The 22,498-nt window shown below is 37.1% G+C and overlaps 2 protein-coding genes across 2 annotated transcripts; one reads left to right on the plus strand and one right to left on the minus strand.

The window, feature by feature from the left end:
- Positions 1–1,911: 1,911 nt before the first annotated feature.
- On the minus strand, positions 1,912–4,293 carry LOC127953647 (frizzled-2). The gene has a single exon (XM_052552890.1). The coding sequence runs from the start codon at positions 4,095–4,097 to the stop codon at positions 2,442–2,444; it is 1,656 nt and encodes a 551-aa protein (XP_052408850.1). The 5' UTR covers positions 4,098–4,293; the 3' UTR covers positions 1,912–2,441.
- Positions 4,294–5,864: 1,571 nt separating this feature from the next.
- LOC127952279 (meiosis-specific coiled-coil domain-containing protein MEIOC-like) lies at positions 5,865–19,225 on the plus strand. The gene is made up of 8 exons (XM_052550668.1): positions 5,865–5,870; positions 6,178–6,291; positions 6,766–6,914; positions 7,019–7,132; positions 13,417–15,151; positions 16,587–16,721; positions 17,139–17,319; positions 17,953–19,225. The coding sequence occupies exons 1-8, from the start codon at positions 5,865–5,867 to the stop codon at positions 18,153–18,155; spliced, it is 2,637 nt and encodes an 878-aa protein (XP_052406628.1). The 3' UTR covers positions 18,156–19,225.
- The last annotated feature ends 3,273 nt before the right edge of the window (positions 19,226–22,498 follow it).

A 22,498-nucleotide genomic window follows, 5' to 3' on the forward strand; every position in this document is an offset into this window, starting at 1 on the left:
ATGATATTCTAATTATATGACCAGCGCCTGTAAATATATATATATATATATATATATATATATATATATATATATATATATATATATATATATATATATATATATTATATATTCCCATCTTTCTCTGTCTAGTTTGTACTTATTTGAACAATGCTTGAAACTTGGGATTATGAGCACTTCCTGTGTCTATTTGCCTCTTTAAGATGAATCGCTTGATGTTTTCCCCAACTGTAAGTTGCTTTGGATGAAAGCGTCTATTAATTGAATAAATGTAAATGTATATCTTATGTAAAGGCTGCATTTAAAACCATTTTAAAAAGAATTTTATTTTTTATCTTTGAAAATAAATGAATATTTTTATTCAGCTATGTCTAGGATGTATTAAATTAATCTAAAGTAGTAAAAGACATTTATAATTTTACAAAAGAATTTGATTGGAAATACATTCTGTTCATTAAATAATCCAGAGAAAATATATCATGCTTACACAAAAATATTAAGGCGCATGACTATTAAGAAATACTAAGAATACTAAGAAAAGTTTTTTGAGCACCAGTTAGCATATTATTTTCTGAAGGATCATGTGACACTGAAGACTGGAGTAATGGCTGCTGAAAATTCAGCTTTGCCATCACATGAACACAGTAAAATATTTTCAAATAAAAAACAGATACTTTAAATCATATTTCACGATATGAATTATTATACTGTAATTTTTTATCAAATAAATGAAGCTTTGGTGAACATAACAAACCTCTCTAATGAGCATTAAACATTTAAAGAAAATATTATATACACTTCCCCCAATAGGTTTGATCTAAATGTTAAACACAGTGGTGAAAATAAAAACGGGGTATGAAGTAATACACACACGGAAAGTGGTGCATGTTAAATGAGCAAGATTTGGCATAAAGGGAGAAGGCAAACATTGTATGAGGGGCAGAGCATGAAATTGGCTGCCCAGGGGCATGCATTAGATTAGAAACCTGAGCTCACAAACATACACTCACAGGCCAAAGCAAAGCAGACATGAAAATCAATCAGCCTTACATGGATTCAGACAAAGTTAGTGGAGTAAAAAAACTGCACCTTAGAAAAAGTTTTGTACTGATTACTAACAGACTATGCACTCCACCATTTCAGTGAAGCGGGCTGGTTTGTGACACACACACACACACACACACACACACACACACACACACACACACACACACACACACACACACACACACACAATCATTTCATCATGTGCTTTTCATTTTTTCCCTGCATGCCTCAGCTCTCAGGACCATGCGAGAACCATTTGCTCCTCAACGGCTGCCTGTTTCACACTACAATCAAAAGAAGAAAAAAAATGCTGCTCTCTCTCTCTCTCTGACTCACATACAGCCATTCCTCTGCAACTCTTTGAGTAGTGTTTGTGGAAAAACAGTCTTAAGACCTGGTAGAAGTATGAAGAACAGTCAATTACAGACATATGGATTACATATTTGAATAACCGAATTATTGCAGTTGCTTTTATGAAAAAACAATTAATCCAGAATTTTAAATTCTATTATTATTTACTCTCCCTTGTGTTGATCCACACCTATGACTTTCATTCTGTGGAACATACACATAAAGAGACATTTTGAATAACCTTTTTTTTTTTAATAAATACAATGAATGTCAAAAACAACATTAGACTTCACTAACTTTCATTTTAAGGACAAAACCTTTTTTTATCTTTCTACAAAATATGCTTTAATCTTACTGATAATCTTAAAAAAACGTACTCGCTTGAAACAACATGAGGGTGAGCAAATGACAGAATATTTATTTTTAGGTGAACAACTACTTTAAATCCACAACAAATATGAAAACTGTTCTCCTTTCACTTCTGAGCTAAATAAAGATTAAAAAGAATAGGGGTATTATTTACAACAACTTTAATTTGAAACAGAGCAAACATGAGTACAGAAGATATGAAAGCGAGACTAGATACTACAGAGTAGTATATTTGCTTAAATACAAATATATAATAATGTTGAAATACAGATTTTTTACAAATATTATGTACAATGTTTTAATTACATTTAGCACAACTGCCTGTCGTATAATAGATAGCAAGTTTTGAGCTTCTCCTCCCCCCATGGCTCTCGTTTGTTGAATTCCCAGCTGGTATCTCACTTTCCAAGTTGAGTTTTTATGGCCAGGAGCTTATGAGAAAAAACAGGGGGGCAACAGAATGGGGGAGGAAAACATTTCTGCACTTGGTAACAAATTGGCCATGTTTGTTTGGGGAAGTCAAGTGGTTTATGTCCCATTTCTCTTACCACTTGAAAGTCTCATAATAAGTGTAACTGCTTTATTTTAAAATACTGACAATCGAAGGCACTTTACTGTGTTTTTGTAGTTCTAAAATCATTATTGGCTGAAAATGTGGACCTCGATTTCCCGTTTCAAACGGTGGTCTCCCCTTGTCCGCCACTGGTCAATCGTGTGTAGAATTTCCTCCAAGATTGCAGCGTCTTCCCCGACCAGATCCAGAATCCCGAAGTGATCCCTACAATGAGAGTCATGAGGTACTTGATCATGAAGACGGTGAAGTCGGGGGTCATGTGAGGAGCAGTATGCATGGGGCAGGGGATAGCCAGGCTCTTGCAGTTCGTACTGATCCAGCTCTTCTCCCAGTGTTGCCTGAAGGCCTGCTCATAAAAAAAGCAAGCGATGACGATGGTGGCCGGGACGGTGTAGAGAACCGAAAACACACCAATACGGACCATCAAGCGCTCCAGCTTCTCGGTCTTGGTGCCGTCATGCTTCATGATGGTGCGGATGCGAAACAGGGACACGAAGCCGGCCAGCAAGAATGAGGTGCCAATGAAGAGGTAGATGAAGAGAGGGGCCAACACGAAGCCCCTCAAGGGATCCAGATTGTTCAGGCCCACAAAGCAGACGCCACTTAACATGTCTCCATCGATTTGCCCCATGGCCAGGATGCTAATAGTCTTTACAGCCGGAACGGCCCAAGCGGCCAAGTGAAAGTACTGTGAATTGGCTTCAATAGCCTCATGGCCCCATTTCATCCCAGCCGCCAGGAACCAGGTGAGAGACAGGATGACCCACCAAATCGAAGACGCCATACTGAAGAAATACAGCATCATGAACAAAATCGTACACCCTTCTTTCTTCGTACCTTGAACAATGGTTTTATAGCTGTCGGGAAAAAAACTCTCGTTGCACACGACTTTGTCCCCAAGAAAGTAACCAGCGATATACGCAATGGAAACCATGGTATAGCAGCCGGACAAGAAAATAATAGGACGTTCTGGGTATTTAAAACGCTGCATGTCCACTAAATATGTGGTAACGGTGAATAATGTGGATGCACAGCAGAGGGAGGACCAGATGAGGATCCAAATCCGTGCAAATTCAATCTCCTGGTCCGTGAAGAACATATAAGCCCCATGTGTTCTGGAGGACTCACATGGAGCACCGCAATCCGGCTCGCCCAGGAACTTATAACTGAGGTAGGAAGGCACTTTGAGCACTGACGGGCAGCGGAACGGTTTGTCCGGTGAGGAGTACAGCTGAATGCCGGGCGTTCCTGGGACGGGCATGTGAACGGGCGACACTGTAGCCACCGAGTCGTTCTGGCCCACACAGATGTGTCCGTCTCCCAGCACGGGGAAATGTTCACATCTCAGCCGCTCTGGCCACTGGAAGCCGAACTTGTTCATGAGGGCCTCACAGCCGTGCTTTGCCCTCTCGCAAATGGAGCGGCACGGTGGGATGGCTTTCTCCAAAACCGTGCACACTGGTGCATACATGGAGCACAGGAAGAACTTGAGTTCGGGTGAGCACTGTACCTTGACCAGTGGGTAAAACTGATGGACCTCCAGCCCAGCATCCTCTTGGTTGTAGTGTCCGACCAGATTAGGCATAATGGTTTGATTATAAGCGATGTCCGTACACAGGGGGATGGTTATGGGCTGACAGAAGCCGTGGTCGGGAAAGGCTATCCCACCACTGTCCGCCTGAAAATGTCCAGACGACACGAAACAGCACTGCAACATCAGTGTCAAAAACAGACACAAACTTCCACTCGCCTGCATTGTCCCGCAAAGTTCCGCCTAACTTTCACTGAACACAACGGGAGTCCACAAACTACGCTCTCGGGGACATTTTATTTGCTAATCGAAAACAAAAAGTCTCGCGAGCTAGTGTAAATCGCATACTTTGTGAGGAATATCTGTTGCGCGCAGGAGCTACTGCGTGACTTTTCCCCCCTTGTCCGTCAGACTGTTTCAAGTTTCCCCTGGGCTGCCTCTCGCTGACTTTGAAGGAAGCACGAGAAGGAGGAGGGATTTCGGGGGTCTTGAAACAGATTCCTCTACTACTCTCCCGTCACGAGGTCTTCAGACCAATTGCATCGCTCGAGACCGATGTCAACACCATATGCCATCAGTCATTTGAAAACATAAGAGCATTTTTTAAAAAGTTTTTATTTGGGTGAGAAGTTATGGTATGGAAGAATGATGGAACGGGAGTTTGGAAATTCTATTTTCAGAAAAACAAATCAAAACACGTCTATCTATCTATCTATCTATCTATCTATCTATCTATCTATCTATCTATCTATCTATCTATCTATCTATCTATCTATCTATCTATCTATCTATCTATCTATCTATGAGATGGATAGTGGTGACATCTTGTGGCTATGGGTTGTTATTAACATCCATCCTACTGTATGTAATCGTTTTTCTTATTTTTGTTGTTGCGTGATTTAAATTAACATTTATCACATTAAAAAAAAAATCAATTTTAAAATGTAGTTGGTTGGTAATACTGACAATAGAGCTATATTAAGGATAAGAATATACAAACAAATGCATGAAGCTTTTATTTATAGTATTGTAGTAGTGCCAGCTGTTCAGTCTGAATTAACAAGACATGATAGAAGACGAGGCTCAGATCATGTTTAGAAGATAATGTTTAGAAGCAGAGCGAGAGAGAAATTAATAACTAGCCTATTGGAAAATTAATTACCGTTTTTTTTTTCAACAGGTTACTCACAAAATCATTACTTGTCAAACAATTTCTGAAAACTGACACTCAGACAGCAGAATCACACACCAAATCTTGAAAATCCAGACACTAATTCTTGTTTTTTGACTCAGTTTTTTATTCAGTTTTAAATTACATAAAACACTTTGTGCAAAACACAACACATAGTTCTCTATGTAACATACAAAAATCTAACAGGAATTAATGTTAAGGTGTTTGCAAATGTTTGCTTTTGAGATGTATTTGTCATATTTTGAATGCAGAGCTTCATTTAGCAAGAGACGTGAGGCATTTTGCATTTCGCTTGTGCAATTCTTGGATTTGTGTATAAATTAAAAAATTTAAATAAAAGAAGGAAAGTTTTGAAAATTTTTGTAAGAAAATTTTACATTTAAATGTAAACAAATTAATACCCGCGGCTAAAATACGTGTAATGTAATTACTTCTGTAAATTTTCTTTTCTTAAATTATTTTAAGGAGAATGTATTCTTCCGTTACTAAGCCTGACTGCATCACGCCTCGTGACTATTTGACGGATTCTGATTGGCTAATTGAAGCGGTTTAGCCAATAGGAATGCTGTCGGCAGTTGTCGGCTCGAGACGTCAAACTCTTCGCTTCGCGGTTACAGTCGTGAAGAGACACGGGCGAGGTCGTAAGCTTATACTTTTAAGTGAAAGACATTTGTCGTCTTTAATTTATTTTCACAGTAAATCAGTTGACTTATTAGAACAATCGTGAATAGTATATATTTATAATTTATATCGCTAATAATTTATAGTGAGAGGCTCTCTGCCTGCAAAGTTCATTGTCAATGGAGGTAAGAGCTAAGTCTGAGGAAAAACTTTTGACCAACGTTAGTTCAGTTTTTCTGTCTGCTTTTTAAGTTAACTGAGTTACTGCCATGATAAAGATGACCAGGTGTAACGTAACTAATTAAAATATTAAATAACATAGTTAGAAAAGTGCAGTGATATCGACTCACGTTTAACTGTAAAGTTGAAGTCGGTAAGTTACCGTTATGTCGTATCACCAAAAAAAAAAAAAAAAAATCCCCACAAGGCCTCATTTACTGGATGTAAAACCTGTGTTTTTTGTCATGCCATAATTCTCTCTTTTACTTTAAGGTTAATAATGCAGCGAAAAACAAAATCAATGTGGATACAAATGGAGCAAGAACAGGCTTTGATCGATTTCATAATTCAGGACCAGACTCCTACTTTTCCTCAAACAAGCCTCAGGTGAGAAAGGCCTCTTCAAATTGTGGCTTTACTGCATCAATTTTTTTAAAATACAGTTATGATTTTAGTGTATAGATATTAATTAAATTGTAATTATTAAATTTAATTAAATTTTATTTCCTCGTATGTTTGAATGTGTAAGTTAGTAACTTAATTGGTAGTAACGTTAATATGTACTACCTTCTTAGTGAAAATGTCAGATGTCTATGGGTTTTCCCAAATGCAAAAGATGTGAAGTGTTGCTATTTTTTGCAAAATGAAATAACTATATTATATTAATTGCAATAGATATTTCAATAGATGTTTGGACCTGGCAGCATTTGTAACAACAGACTAATTAAATATTTTAAGGGCGTTCTTAGTTTAGCTTATTTTTACACCCACAATTCTTTTTTAACATTTATTTTAGTTGTATATATTTTATCCATTTAACTTCCTTATCTGCCTTTAATGAACAAATGCTGTGTTCTTCAGTTGCAGAACAGCTTCAGAGACAGCGGACTGCTGTCACACAACCCATTCTTGGATGGCAAAGACTCTGCAGCACTCTCTTACACAGTTTGGCCAACTCAGGAAGAAGACTGTAAATCAGTGAACTGGCCTCAAGTCATACCTAATAACAGGTTAGTAGACACAGAGGCTATTAATGGACGTTATATATTAACATGCTACTGTGAGTCAAAATGGATTTGTTATTAAATAGAAAAATGTTGTTTATCTTGAATAGAAATCTGTTAGATGCCAATAACTGTGGGAGTGAGGCTGATCTTTATGGATTAGTGTCAGACATCTTGGAAGAACCAGATACAATGGACCCATACTCCTCATATGTCTCAGAGAAGTAAGTCTTGATTTATGTGACAGAAATTAAACTATGAAATTATTACTAATTTATGTAGGTCGATAATTTACTAATTAGTGTAAAAATAGCTCATTTAAAATTCAAATGAATTTAAAGGATTAGTTCACTTTCAAATGATAATTTCCTGATAATTTACTCACCCCCATGTCATCCAAGATGTTTACATCTTTCTTTCTTCAGTCCAAAAGAAATTAAGGTTTTTGATGAAAACATTCCAGGATTATTTTCCTCATATTAGATTTAAATGGCTACCAAATGTTTCAAGGTTAAAATTATAGTTTCAGAACGATCGGTCATGTTTGAAAAAAAAAGTAAAATGTACATGCTTTATGTACAGAAATGCTCACCTTGCACTGCTCTGCGATGCGTGTCCATGACTTCACGTAAAACGTAATCACATTGAAAAGGTCACGCTCCGGAAATACAGACTCCGTGTTTACAAGTCGAACGTGCTTGTCAAAGACTAAGTCAAACGCAGTTTACAAAAATTTGAATATGTGTCATTGAACATACAACATTTTTGAAAAGTTGATGCATTATCTTTTCAACGTGATTACGTATTTCGTGAAGTCATGGACGCATCAAAACTAGATACATAAATCATGGGAAATGCAAATAGAGTATAACAATATAATTGCAGTAACAAGGATTTTAAAACAAATTTACCTTTTTCAAGATACAGCCCTTTGTCTTTAAATGACTTTACATTTGTTGTGCATCCTGTTTGTGTTTATTTTAAAAATAAAACCTGTAAAGATAAATTTTTGGATGGCAATAGTCAATATAATTTTTAAATTTATTTTAATTAATATTTAAGAAATTTTAAATAATTTGACAGTGGATTAAACAATTATTGTGTTAAATAAACACAATAAACTTATACTTTAGATGACAAAGTATTTTTCACAAATAAATAAATATTTAATAAAAATATAACTAAAAAGGAAGTAAACACTGTAACCAACAGGGCACTCAGTATTCTGGGAAGTCTGTGTGCATCCGGAATCATATTTTTCAAATAAAGCTAGGTTAACCCTCATTTTACACACAGCACACTGTTAAAAGGACATGAATATGACAATGGATGAATGCAAAAAGCAGCATTATTTGAAATCACGACTTTAAAGTTTAAAGCAATCAATTTACACAGACCGACCATCACACAGAGAACACAAGATCATGCTGGATACACATACACACTTCGGTGAGCGTGATTTCACCAACTACAACATGTTCCTGGAACAACATTCCAATCAACCACTCAGAGTTGAGATATAACTTTTAAGTAAATATCTGTTTTAGGCTTAAAATCAGGATTAGGTGCTTCTACACCCATGCTAATAAACTATCATTTCCCTCTGATTTTTAAATTAATTATAGGTAAGGTTAGGTTTAGGGGTGGGGATTGGGTTAAGTCTGAATTTTTGGACAATAATGTTGATCCAGGGTCATCAACAGATGTTGATCCAGGAACATGTCTTACTTGGCAAAATCACTGCGACCTACACACTTCACAAGATCTCACAGCTGGATTTGACTAAGTTTGACTAAGGTTTGTCAATTAAAATGTCCATTAGCCATTCAAAGATTTTTTTAAAATTATATAAATGCATATTTGTTTAATTCTGAGATAGTGTTGCACGGTGCACCGATACTTCAAAAGTATCGCGATTCTCGGACATTAAAAACTTCACAATTTCTAAATTTATTAGTATCGATACTTCAAAGAATGACTGCGTTCCAGATTTGTAAGAGACGTATTTCATGTTGGTGTGTGCTACGCACGCTTCCAGTGCCTCCCTATGGACGGCTGTGTTTTTATCTCCACACGCAAGCAGCAAAAAAAAAGAAAAAAAAAAAGAAAAAGCACTACAGCGAGATGGCTGCATTAGTAGCTTTACTAAACTGATTTGGCTTTACTAAAATGTGTGCATAATCGCATTAAAAAGTTTTAATAAGTTGTTCAGATGAACAAAGCACGAGGTTTTCTTGCATAATTAACATTTAAATTGTTTGGTCATCATATATAATATTCACATTAATCGGGGATTAAACGTGGAGTTATGTTCTGTATGCTAAATATGAAAACGAGCGTATCTGCACAGCTCCTATAACTGCGCTTTGTATCTGCTGATTGCTGATCGAGATTTACATGCTTGGCTCACTGTCCCTGTATACGCATTCATTTAGTTCACGAACGAGATGTATCAGTTCATTCAACTCTCACGAATGAGCATATCTCGCAATCTCGTTCAGTGAAGGGCGGATTCGTTCACTACATTCAACAAATAACATGCTCCGTCACATCTTGAGTAACTCTTTGACAGGATGAAACAGTTCACAGAGCTGTTCACGAGCTGCGCATCCGCTGCTAATAGCGCCGTGCTCGCGCGCAGCTGTGGAGGGAGCTTCAGTGAACGAGAAATATGAGTCTAGTAGCAACGTATCTTCCGTGATGTCCCCGATGGTAAAGAAATGTTACTTTATTTGCGGGCTGGAGTGGGCCAAATAATTTCATAAAAGCGGGACCTGCGGGTTGGAAAAAAAACCCGACCCGAGCATCACTAGGCTGCATGAGCGAGCACAAGTGATACTGTGGCCGCCGCTCCACGACTGGTAGAAAAAGACTTTTGACATTTAATCTTCAGAGTTCATAAACATTGTTTAATATAATCCCTGTTCATATTTTTTTTTTCAAAGTTCAGAATCAAGTTACATTTATTACTCTTATGTTTCTTATGATAACTGAGATAATGCTGCTAAATTTATTATTTCTTTACCTTGAATGTCATTGCTCTGATTTATTTTTTATATTTTGACATTTCATATTTTGTTCAAATGTTTAATATATCTGCTGTTCATATGTTAATTTATTAGTGTGTTATATGATTAGAATGTTGTCCCGGTTTTAAAATAAAGCACATCAATGATATTTGAGAGTGTATTTTCCCTTTTCAGGAAAAGTATTGAAAAAGTATCGAAATTGCAATTCTTGACTAGGTATCGGTATCGAAACAATAATTTTGGTATCGTGACAACACTATTCTGACGGCAAACGAGAACGTATTATAATTACTTATAATATAAAAGCAATCATATTAATACTTTTTGTATACATTAATTCCTTTGTTTAAGTGTTCTATCAGATTATTAGACAAGTTTCTATCCGTATTAGACAGAACTGTTAATGTTGACAGCGAACAAGAGAGAGAATATGAGCTGTGTGTGCTCAGGCGCTGCCGCTCTCAGCGCTGTCAAAATAAAAGTCTGACGCACCGTCAAAATGAAAGTCCCGCCTCAAACACATATCAGTCATGCAGAAAAAAATGCCACATATCAGCCTTGGTGATATATCGCTCAACCACTAGGAGGGTGCTCCACTATAGTGTCTTTTGTATGTATCAAATTATATAAATTACTTTCTTCTTTCGGACGAATCCAATCATAGTTATATAAAAAATTTTGGACTGTTGAACAAAAACACCCAACTTCTGCCATTCTAACACCATTCAGAGAGCAAGGGAAGATTTTAATATAACTCTGACTAGATTCGTCTGAAAGAAGAAAGTCACATACACCTAGGATGCCTTGAGGTTGAGTTAAACATGGGCTAGTTTTCATGTTTGGGTGAACTAGGGGTGTGCCGGTTTCAGAATTGGTGATGACGGTTATGACGTGAGTCAAATGTGACGGTTCATAACATAACCGTCGGGGGGGGGCGGGGGGTTAGTGGATCTGCCGTAGAGTCAATTGGTTGTCCTTGGAGATAGCGGGTTAACTCTGTGTCAGCGCTCGCTCTGATCGGTAAAGGGGCAGAGATTTCAGACCTCCGTTTATTAAGGAGATCTGTCACAAAACTCATCATTTGCCCCAACGTTTTTTGAGCAAATTTCAAAGTCGCACCCGCCCGCCATCCGCTGATTTTTTGCGGTCTATGGCGATGCAATACTTTGCTGATGTGAGCCGCGAAAAAAAGCCATTGTCTGTTCTAGAAAGGATGCAGCAAAGATATTTAATGCTAATGTATGAGGCATAGGCCTACGCTGAGTTTCATTTACGATGAGATGCGCTCTAGTTCAGTAGTGGAGAGCGGGGGGTCGCGAGATGATTTACAGAAAATATAATTCCTGTATATATATATATATATATATTTTTTTTTTAAATATATATATGTTAATTCGAGATGGTGAAAAAAAAAGTCCAAAATACACATTTAGGTCTTTATTTTATTACACTTTGTCTGTTTGCGTCTGTAGATTTCGCGTGAATTCAACAAAAGTTAACGTTGTAAATCATCCTGCCGATCCGCGATTTCGGTCTGCTCTCTTTCATCACAGGCACGGCCGGAAAGCTCTCTCTTCGCTGTACAATAATGTCAGATCCAAATATGGTCATTTCCTTTTTATCAGCAACCAATCGCGAAAGTAAAAGGGATGAATGTGCAATCTCATTGGCTGATGATAAATCTTTAAAGCCTGTTTTCTCAAAATGACCTTTCTCTCATACTCCAAGTACGGAATCTCCACTTTGGTAGCACCTATACACCAAACTTTCCAGTCTTGTACCTAGTTATATTATGAAGACATTTACAGAGGGATTTGTAAATATATTATTCCTAGCCTGATTTATATAACATTTTATTACAAAAAAACATGGCGAAAATCATTTTTTAAGGCTATTGATTGATAGTATATTCTGATTTACAGGATAACATAAGTAGATATCCATAAATCCCTCTGTAATTTTTTTTACCATCTAATATGTGAGCACAATGAAAAAAATAATTTTTAATCTGGTTTTATCCAGATCACTTTCATAAGTATTTCCCTGAAGGAGACGCTCCCGATATGACTGGATAAGGTCACCATTTAATGTAACCACGGCAAATCATCTGGCGTCAGATAGGGAGATGCGCTGATAGAACTTTCAACCGATCGAACCCTGAGGACTGCATTTGACGGCAAGACGCTGTATGAGTTTTGGGTTTCTGTCGCGCTGGAATATCCACAGTTGTCGAAAGCCGCATTGGATGTCCTCATGCAATTTGGCTCAACGTATTTATGTGAAAAGACATTCTCCGCGCTGACTTACATTAAGAATAAACACAGGTCACGGCTTAACGTGGAAGATGATCTGCGGGTGGCGATCTCCAAAATTAAACCTAGAGTGGACCTGCTTTGCTCCGCGCACAGCGCCCATCCATCACATTAGGCGTTTGTTTTTTTTTTCTTTGTTTTTTTTTCTTATTCACAATTTAGCACATATTACACAAACAACGCAATCACAAAAACAAACAAAAAAAAAACATCCAAAAGAGTACTAAGGCCCATATAGATTGGAACTCTTGCAGTCTTGAATGCTGTTTACTTGTAATCTTAAAAATGAAATTAAAATTATAAAAATATACAATTAACTGCTCCACCCATTGACCAAATCTGGGTCCTGATTGGGAAATCCATACATGTATGTAAGGCGTTTTTTCTGAATACAAAGTTATTGTTGTATGCGTGTTATAGACAGCTTGTTCGTATTCTGTCTGTAAGCATTTCACAGTTATGGATGTATTTGTTTTTGTCCATAATTTGTTAATAAAATAGCCTGGCTTAGAGATTGTGTTCCTTTTTGTTTTAGCTCTGTCAGTATGTAACCAAATCGCAAATCCTCACAAGACGGGGGGGGGGGATCGCGGGTCGTCAGCAATAATATTGGGGGTCGCGGCCTGAAAAGTTTGGGAACCCCTGCTCTAGTTCACAGTGCAGTGCAAGTGAATGCGTCACGGTTATCATTGTCTGCTATATTTGCTTTTTATTTATTAAAATACATGCAATTGGTTGATGAAACATTTATTAAAATTAAGATAAAATTTGTACAAAACGAAATTCGTTTTTAGGAAAGGTTTTCTACAAAGCAAAATTTTATGAAGTGGTAAATAACATGTCTTGCGATTTACAAAACTTCATTAAGTGGTAAAAACCATGTCTCCCGATATATTGCGCATCATATGATCCTATCTAAAAAATGAAAATAATTTTTGATAAAAAATGTTTGTAAAAATATTTTAATGACACGGTTTTGGCGGTTATAGAGTTCTAATGACGGTGTTCAACTATAACCGCCGGTCTCACGGTTATATACTAACCGTCACACCCCTAGAGTGAACTAACCCTTTACGCATTTTTAAGCAGTTTTATGTTAACAAGTAATTTAATAATTTAAGCCCAAAATCAATCATCTTTTTTAAAAATGTGATGTTTTGTTTTCAGTAGGCTAGCATCTAGTCTGAAAGATGTTTGGTCTCCAAAGTTGACAAGAGAAGACCGGATGCAGTACTTCAATAATGAGGTACAGATGTCGCCCATTTCTGGATTCCCAACGAAACAGATTTGTCCTAAACCAGTCAGCAATATTTCTCCTCAGCCTGCTGGTCGAGAATCTCATCAGTGGGCCGAACTTCAGAATTGTAATGGTTTTGATTCTTTTGCACTTCCCTGCAATTTCTCCACCTGTAATGGAGAGGCCGACACGTATTCTCCTCAAGATCTCCCTCGCCCCCCAGGCCTGAGCACACCCCCAGCATTAAGCTCTAGCCTCTACCAGACCGGGCCTGGTAAACTGGACTATATTACACCCGAGAAGGAGGAAGGATACCACAGCACCACTAATTGCCTGTCTGATTATATAAACTCAGTCAACTCAACTCCATCACTCAACTCCTGCTGCCCTCCACAAACAATGGATGACTCCTATTTCAGTTCATCTCATGAATTTTCATCTCTGAGCAAAGATAAACCGAGAAACACCCAGTCGTTCTCTGTGCAGGATATCAGTAAACTGGCCTTTCTCTTGGCAGAGCAGGATATGAACTATTGCAGAGAATCCACCCAGAATGGTTTTTTAGCACAGAGGAATCTTGAGGAAATCATGGCAGAGCAGAAGAGTCACGCTTTTCAAAGGATGTCGGAGCTTATTACTCAAACACCAGATTTTAAGAGAGAGGTGACACGCAACCATATAGAGCAAAGAGGAGCTAAAGTAGTGGATACAAAACAAAGTCATTATACTTTGAATGAATTTTCAAGGTTTGGGCCACCAAAGACTTTTTCTCCTACCATCGTGCCTCCAGCCCTCCACCCAAACAGAGAAGCCAGCCTGATAGGAAGCAGCACCACCCAAAACGGTGTAAAGCAGTACCAGCCTATCCATTCAAACCATTACCAAAAACAAGCTAAGATTTCAGCAAAGACCAACAGCAACAATGAATCACAGGGTTTTGCAAACCTCTCAAACACATCAGGGGCTGTTCCGTTGCTTCCTTCTCAGCAGTTGTTCCGTCCTGCAGCGAGAGTCTCGGCTGATTTGAGTCTGGGGAACACACTAAATCAACATGGTGCGATAGGCCAGGTCAGTCTTGAGGAATTAAGGAAAGGAGCGGGAAATGTGGATATTTCAGATTTTGACCTCCAGCTGGAGCAAAACAGGTTGTCTGCGGGCCTCATGGTCGATGGGCGTTTTTCTCCGTGCTTTGGCATGAAACCTAAACTTCCTGGTTTCCCTAAAGAGGCAGACAAAAGAACGGGACTCCTGCAAAATCAGTATCAGGGACTGGGCAGTTTGTACGGAGGACAAATCAGACACAACGGAGCAAGTTCAAACTCAGCCAAAGCTATACCATCACAACTTTTCCCATTCCTATACCAGATGGGTGATCCCAGGAAAAGCACATGCCATCTGATTCAGTCACAGTCGCCTTACTGCTCTGTGCCTCTCATCGACATGAATAAACGTCTGCCAGAGGGAGATGTTTCGCCATTCAGCCCTTATCTACAAGAATGCATTGGGCTCAGCCAAACATCAGGAGATGGGTCTTTCTCCGGGTTTCTGTCGGCCATGACTTTACCTAAGTTTAGCAAGGCGCTCGGAAGCCCCAACAGTCAACTACACTTTTACTTGGAGGAATGTTACGAGCAGTGGAGGATGCTGGAAAAAGAGAGAAAGCAAGTAAGCGGGATGTTTTTGAGACATAAGTGTATTAATGTAGTTCATGTCTGAATTTTCAGGTATGTGCTGCTACACTGACGTACTTTTTGTCATAGAATAAAACCTGAAAATATCTTAAAGCTGCAGTACACAACTTTTGGCGCTCTAGTGGTTTATAAACAGAACCTCAAGCGTCTTGTGGAAGAACATTGTAGCCGGAACTACTTCTCTGTGTCTGTGTTTATGATGAACAGTGTTGAGCAAGTAACTCAACAGTAACTGAAAATGTAATCTGATTACTGATTACTCCTTTTAAAAGAAATCACGTTACTGTTCTGATTACTTTATTTCAAAAGTAATTAGTAGTTAGTTACATTATTAGTTACGCTACTTTTTTCCATGAAATTTATGAAATCCCAGCATACACGATCCCGATAAATATTTGATATTAAAGCAACAACATTCACCGAACACTGTTATTTTAAACTAAAGCAAGCAGCTACTGCTGGCATGCTTTGGCAGAATGCAAGCAAAGAGCGCTGCATTTATTATCTCTAAAAGACATCTCAGTTCATGGCAATCTCACAAATCTGTTATAACACAACAAATATATGCATAATGAATCTTTTATAATGTATACAATTTGTGTATTATAATGAGAGGATTCGTGATTCGTGAGCGTGCAGATTTCAGCACTGCATTGCTCAACTCTGCAAACACACGTTATATCTTAAAAAGAAACTCTGCATACACTTGCACCTGTTAATCATTTATATGTTATATTAGTTCATGTTGTTTTTGTGCAATAGATGAATAACAGTTTATTTGTTTTAGAAATTGTATGTTTAGATACTGCTATTTTGCGAGAGTGCCATGAATCATTTTATTCTCCAGCATCCCACACACACACAAGTGTCTACCCGCTCACAGCTGCATCTTGTCACATCTTGGCTTGTAACTATACTCTAATTACTATTTTGAAAATTATAATGCGTTAATTCCTCTGTTACTAAAAAAGTAATCAAATTACAGTAACACGTTAATAAGTAATGCGTTCCTGACAAACACTAATGACGAATCACACAGGTCCTGGGCCACTCCACAGCGGTGCTTACAAAAAACAGTCTAAAATAGTCAGAATATAAACACTTATTATGCAATTTAAGCAAAAATCCATTCAAGAAACTCATTAACTTAAGGAAGATGGAATGGGAAATGCTAAAATGCTAAATTGTTTCTGTGTTTTTGGCATTCAAAAATGCATTCTTGTTTCAGCACTCTAATAGACTAAACAATGATTTATTTTTGGAAAATCATTTATGGAAAAATAAGTTACTTGAATGATTTTCTTGCACAGATTCTGTCTTGGTGTATCATGGTACTGAATTGTTTTTTCTGTTTTCATTTCACAACCATGATGAGGTGACAAACTAATATAATGTGTTCTTTCTGACAGGCAGAAGCTGTTCTTACAAAGACTTACCCGGGGAAACGTGTGTCTGTGGTGACCAGTAGTGTTTTACCTAAAATGCCTCCAAACCCCTCCAGACTGGACCGCCTCATTGTAGATCAGCTGCGTGAACAGGCCAGGGTCAGTCGTGTGTTACTCATAAAAGTCTTGTCGAGGGGTTTCAAACAGGGGGCCACAAGAGAGTGCTAGTGAGCCTGCCTTAAAGTTCAAACAAGTACAGTGTAAAAATGCAACGGACATAAATTAGTATCAATAGTATTATGTTATCATGAAAGAATAATCAAAATGATTTTATTCTATTGGCATCCATAGTGTTATGTTGTCTTCAGGTTTTACATCTAATAGTAAGTAATAGTAATCTTAATAGTGGTGGCTGGAAAAAGAAACTTCATAGAAAGTGAATATTTTACACATATGTATCATTTCCATTTTTGCCTACGGTGACCTTATATTCTAGAATTAAATGTACGTGTTTGAAACTGTAGCACAAATGAATGATTTTCTATATTATAATGAAGAATTTTGTTGCGTTTGTAGGTGGCAGGTTTGCTAGGCAAAATGGAGCAGTTGCGCAGTTTTCCGCTTCATGCTAATATTGGCTCAGCATTAGACAGGCATCTTGAGGTCATCTACATCACTCAGGCACGCCGCAAGGACGAATTCATCAATGCCAGCAGCAGACAGAGGCAGCCAGCGGCCTCCTTTAGAGAGGACAGGGGTTAGTGAGTCATACACTGTAACAAAACCAGGAAATACACACACAAAAATACGAAATCTTATATCATCTAGTGTGAAGCCACAATCCTAGAAAAGTGGAAGATGACAGGGCTTGGTAAAGTCCCACTCAGTCTTAGTTTTACTGCTTAAGGCTGTAATACACTACACAACTCTGAACAGATTTTAAAATACTGGGCATCATACACTTACCAAATTTGAAAACCCGTACACTGGCATACACTTTCAAATTTTTTCTGACTACAACAATCTCATGCGGAAACATGCAGATTGTTGCTTGGAGACGCGTAACGTGTTCTAAAATCAGCTGAAAATATCAAACATGTTTGATTTCCTCTGAGTGGATCAAATCAAAGACTGCAGTTAAAATATTGGAGTCTGTGACCATCATACACTATTGTGATTTTTTATGAAACCTGTCATCTCAAATCCTCAGACTGGCTCTGACTTCTGCCAATTAGAGACAATTTCTCCTGATAGTAAATTGGAGGAAAATTGGGGCAAAAATTGGTAGTGTATTCCAGCCTTTAGTAACAGAACATTTAGTTAGTAATTGCATCTTGTGTGTAAAAAGGTAAAGAAAAATAAAATAAAAAATATTTTTCACATCTCACAGAGATCCTTCTGTTGGCATCTGCAGTGAAGGACCTCTGCAGCAGCACCAGAAAGGCCCGGACTGCTCTCTGGTGTGCATTGCAAATGACTTTGCCCAAAACAAACAGTTACCCAGAGGAGAGAGTCGAGCTGGGTACCTGCTCCCCTTTAGGTCAAGACAGCCCTGAGCAAAGCAGCTTGGAGAGGGCACTGACTGCCCTGTGATTCACGGTTTAACCTGTCCAAAAAAGTGCAAGAGGTGATGGGATTGCATTTTAAGAAGAGTGAATGAGTTATTTAAGTTATTCCACCAAAGTGATACGTTAGGCTCAGTTGTGGGCAGCAGATGGAATTCTTAGTTCATTAATATTTATCAGTCTTCTGTGAAAACCACCAATCAAAATTATAATCAAATTCTCCAAAAGACATGGAATTATGGCAGTAGTACTGAGCTATTTTGTTTAAGGACCCCAGAAGAACTGCCAGTATAAACGAGACGTTTTGAGAGAGCATGAAAGAATGATTTAACAGTGACAGAAAGAGAGATGAAATTAGAAGAGGGAACTTTTAACTGGCGAATGGTGATAATGGAACAGAATGTATGGCAAGAGCAAGATCTGTGGCTTTGGAGGATAATGGGATATGTTTGCCCAGTTGACCTAGAAATGTATAAATAGTTGCACAAGAAGCAAAAATGATTTGTGTTGAATTGTTTTTTTTTTTTTTTTTTTTTGACAGTTTAATTAGTGTCTCCTACAACATATTCAAATCTAATCTATTCGAATCTAAGCTCATTTTAGTTCCAGTGACACACATTCAGGCAAAGACAGTATTTATGATCAACAGGACATGTTCCAGTTGTCCTTTTATTACTTTACTTATTTATGTGCGTGATTCTTTGGAGTCAGCACTTGGTTTTTAGTGGTCTCACTGAATTAACAATGACAATCACACCTTTCCTAAATCTGTTTTGTTTATGGAAAATTTGAAAGTGAATTTATTTATTTGCAGTTTGTTTATCTCAATTCTGAATTCAACTCCGTATTCTCTATATTTCAATGTATGTATGTGGTCAATCTGTCTGCGATGTAACTCATTTGAGGATATATTGAGTAGCTGAGAGTAACATCATTCATGCACTGAAATAAATGATGTCAACCACGTTACTAGAAAATGCTACAGATTGACATAGTTCATATGACGTGTACTCATATTGCCTTTGTTTTTTTTGCTTATGCTTTTGTTCAAGTTTAACAATTAAACTTACACAACACAAAACCACAGAGTGGAGTGTAAAACTGCTGTTTATATAATTAAACATTGATTGAAAATCAAAATCAATGGTCTGATTTAAAAAAAAGTTGATCCCAGTCCGTACGCAATGAAACTAAAGTCATTCAGTAACGCTGCAGTGAATTTGACTGTTCACTTACAATAATTGATGTTTTAAAAGAACAGTTTTAGGACCGACTTGCCAAAAACGGTTAGTTGGCTGAGTTACGAAAGCCATTTGTAAACAAGTTCCTCACTCATTCAGTTCTAAAATCCTAAACATTTACCCATTATTAAATAATTTGGACATATGAACATTTAAGTTGTGTTGATGTAAAGAAAAACATCAGCGTTAAGCAAAGCAGTGTTTGGATAGATGAGAAGTTTCACCAGTCAACAGTGTTGAAGGGTCAGAGCTCCTATTGCATAAATAGACATAAATAGACAAATAACATCTTCTGCAATCAGCAGTGACACCCAGAGTTTACAAGCAAAGCTTCTGATGATGCCTCTGAATCAAACTGAGTCTGCATCAATACAACATCAATTTAAAAAACTGCACCTTGTGGTTGTGGTAGAAAACCAATGCATGACACCGAGGCAGAACTATATGCTCTGATTCAAGTTATATTAGTCAAGAGTGAACAAGTTCATTTACACAACTCTATTTATTGTACCAATTCAAGGATGTTTTCAAGTACAAAATGTTAAATACTGTGGCTTTGATAAAGGAATGCCTCAATCACCTGATCTTACTAAGCTAACAGACACTAAAGGTTTCTATTGTTGCATATGAGAAGGCAGTCTACAAGGTATCGGCATTGGCACAATATGAAGCAGCTTCAAATTAGGGCTGCACAATTATGACAAAAATCATAATAGTCGATTGTTCCCCTTTTGTTCACATTTAGTGCTTTTCCATAGTATTAAGCCTGAAATGTGACCCTGGACCCCAAAACCAGTCTAAAGTGTACATTTTTCAAAAATGAGATTTATACATAACCTGAAAGCTGAATAAACAAGATTTCCATCGATGTATGGTTTATTAGGATCGGACAATATTTGGCCGAGATACAACTGTTTGAAAATCTGGAATCTGAGGGTCAAAATCAAAATACTAAGAAAACATGATCTTTATTTAAATTTCCTAATGATTTTTGGCATAAAAGAAAGATCAATAATTTTGACCCATACAATGTTGTTTTTTGGCTATTGCTACAAATTAACTAAATTAAAATGATGGGGAAAAAACCTTAAGATAACGTAGAGAAAAAGGAGAAAAAAAAATTAAGCACACAAATACCCTTCTTACTTCAGGTTCATCACTGCCCTACAATAAAAATAAACCACAACTGAGAAAGAAACAGCCACCAAGAGCAAAAAAAAAAAAAAAAAATTATATATATATTATTGCTACATGATGAGAAGGCCTCCACTGGTTTCTGAAAAATCTTAAAGAGTTGTGAGCTTTTGTATCTTGAGATGTGTGTTAAAAATCAATGAAGTGCTACTGAGCAGCATCCTATGGAAAACATAAAAAATGGTTCCCAGGTTATTTGAATGCCCCCTAAAGCAGTAAGATGGGGATTTATGCTGTTTTTAGACAAGCGTGTTGGTTATCCGCTGGTAAGTGTTAAAGAGGGAATCTCATGGAAACATGTCCATGTCACTTTTTAAAGTGACACTAGAGGGCAATGTCTGCCAATTTACCATAGACAGTAAAAGCAATTTACCCCTGAAGGCCGACTTCTCAGGTGCACATCCTGGTCCAGGTAAAGAACTGTTGGATGCTCCTGTATTAAAAAAAAAAAGCATATGCAGGTATACTGTTTTTTTTTTTTTTAAGCAATACATGATTAACACGTTTGCATCTGGTGTGAGAATCGATAATTTGTACATAACCTCATTTCAAATAGGAGTCATAATCAGGTTTAAACCAGTGCTGAGAGGGCCACAAAATACTTTATAGATTCCTTGTGTTTATGTTTCATAAATTGTGTATGTCCATGGGTCTGCTTAAAAACAGTCTATTACTTGCTTCTTGTCCTCTGAGTGATAGTTCATACTTTTTTAGTAAAATACCTTTTAGTATAATAGTATAATGTCCACCCAAAATATCATGGTGCACACGTCCTTTTGCAGTGAGTGTAAGGTAAGGTAAATGTAAGGAGCGCTTCACCATGAAAAATCATGTTAAAATGTATTATACAGCAGTTTTGTTAAGAAATGTTTATCTCTCAATTACTGTATTGCATTGCATTATATGTTTCATTCCCAAGATTAAAACTAGAGTATAATGAAGCTTTTGAATATTATCTTTTTAAGACATATTGTTATGAATTATATAAACTGCATATAAATATCAGTTGTCACTCTGTAAATAATCTTCTATAGGCTAATGTTAAAATATAAATTTACATTACAAACTATCATAATGTATGTTTTTGGCCATATCAGTAACAATATCGGCACAAAATTATTATTATTATTATTATTATTATTATTGTTATTATTTTTCAGTTTGAGCCTCTGACTAAAATTGAGGTGTTTTTTTCTTCCTCGAATATAGGCTCCATATTCTCGCTATATCATATGAGCTAAAAAAAAAATCTGGATTTATGATACAAAACATAACACACATATCAACTGACTCAACTGAGGTTTTGTCTGAAGGTTCAACAAATATTCAATTAAAAAAAAAAAAATTGCTTTAATAGGGTTAAATCCAGGAGACTGTATCTGAACAGTGTATCTGTATCTGTGTCCATTGGTGTTTCTAAATCGCTTGAGTATCAGTGTTTGCTCTGTTTAACCAGTGAGTAAAGTTGATCAGGCTTCAACAGTATTACTGTGAGACATATGTTCATCCAGTGAAAACAAATGAAACAAATAGGTAGCACACATAAAGGAACAATGTAGTGAATTTGTCCTCTGTTTATTGATTTTAGATTAAGAAGTGACGTGCTCGTGTTTTTCCTGTTTGATTATGTTTATGGTCCGGTTGTGACATCTGAAGCTTTTTCACGCCATCTCTGTGAGAGTAAAAAATATGTTCTGTTTTGTTTTCTTGTTTTTTAAATTGGAAGACAAAGTTTGAGGCTCTTTGAACATATGCGATTTTAGATTATATGAGTGATACAGAGAAAACATGAGAGTGGAAAGGTGAAATGGAAAGATGGAAAAAGAGACATTCCCAGGCATAAGGGTCCAGGGTCGCTGGTCGTGATGTTGCTTGTTGCTGTGGGCCACTATTTTAAGCACTGTTTTTATCAAGGGGACGCAGATTGATACAAAGC

The sequence above is a fragment of the Carassius gibelio genome, chromosome B3 (assembly GCF_023724105.1).
Source record: "Carassius gibelio isolate Cgi1373 ecotype wild population from Czech Republic chromosome B3, carGib1.2-hapl.c, whole genome shotgun sequence".
NCBI classification, from domain to species: Eukaryota; Metazoa; Chordata; class Actinopteri; order Cypriniformes; family Cyprinidae; genus Carassius; species Carassius gibelio.

Excerpts from the sequence above, each read along its gene's own strand:
- LOC127953647 (XM_052552890.1), bottom strand. The coding sequence starts at position 4,097 with ATGCAGGCGAGTGGAAGTTTGTGTCTGTTTTTGACACTGATGTTGCAG.
- LOC127952279 (XM_052550668.1), top strand. Across the intron at positions 6,292-6,765 it reads TTTCCTCAAACAAGCCTCAG|TTGCAGAACAGCTTCAGAGA; the intron begins GTGAGAAAGGCC and ends TGTGTTCTTCAG. Across the intron at positions 7,133-13,416 it reads TCCTCATATGTCTCAGAGAA|TAGGCTAGCATCTAGTCTGA; the intron begins GTAAGTCTTGAT and ends TTTTGTTTTCAG.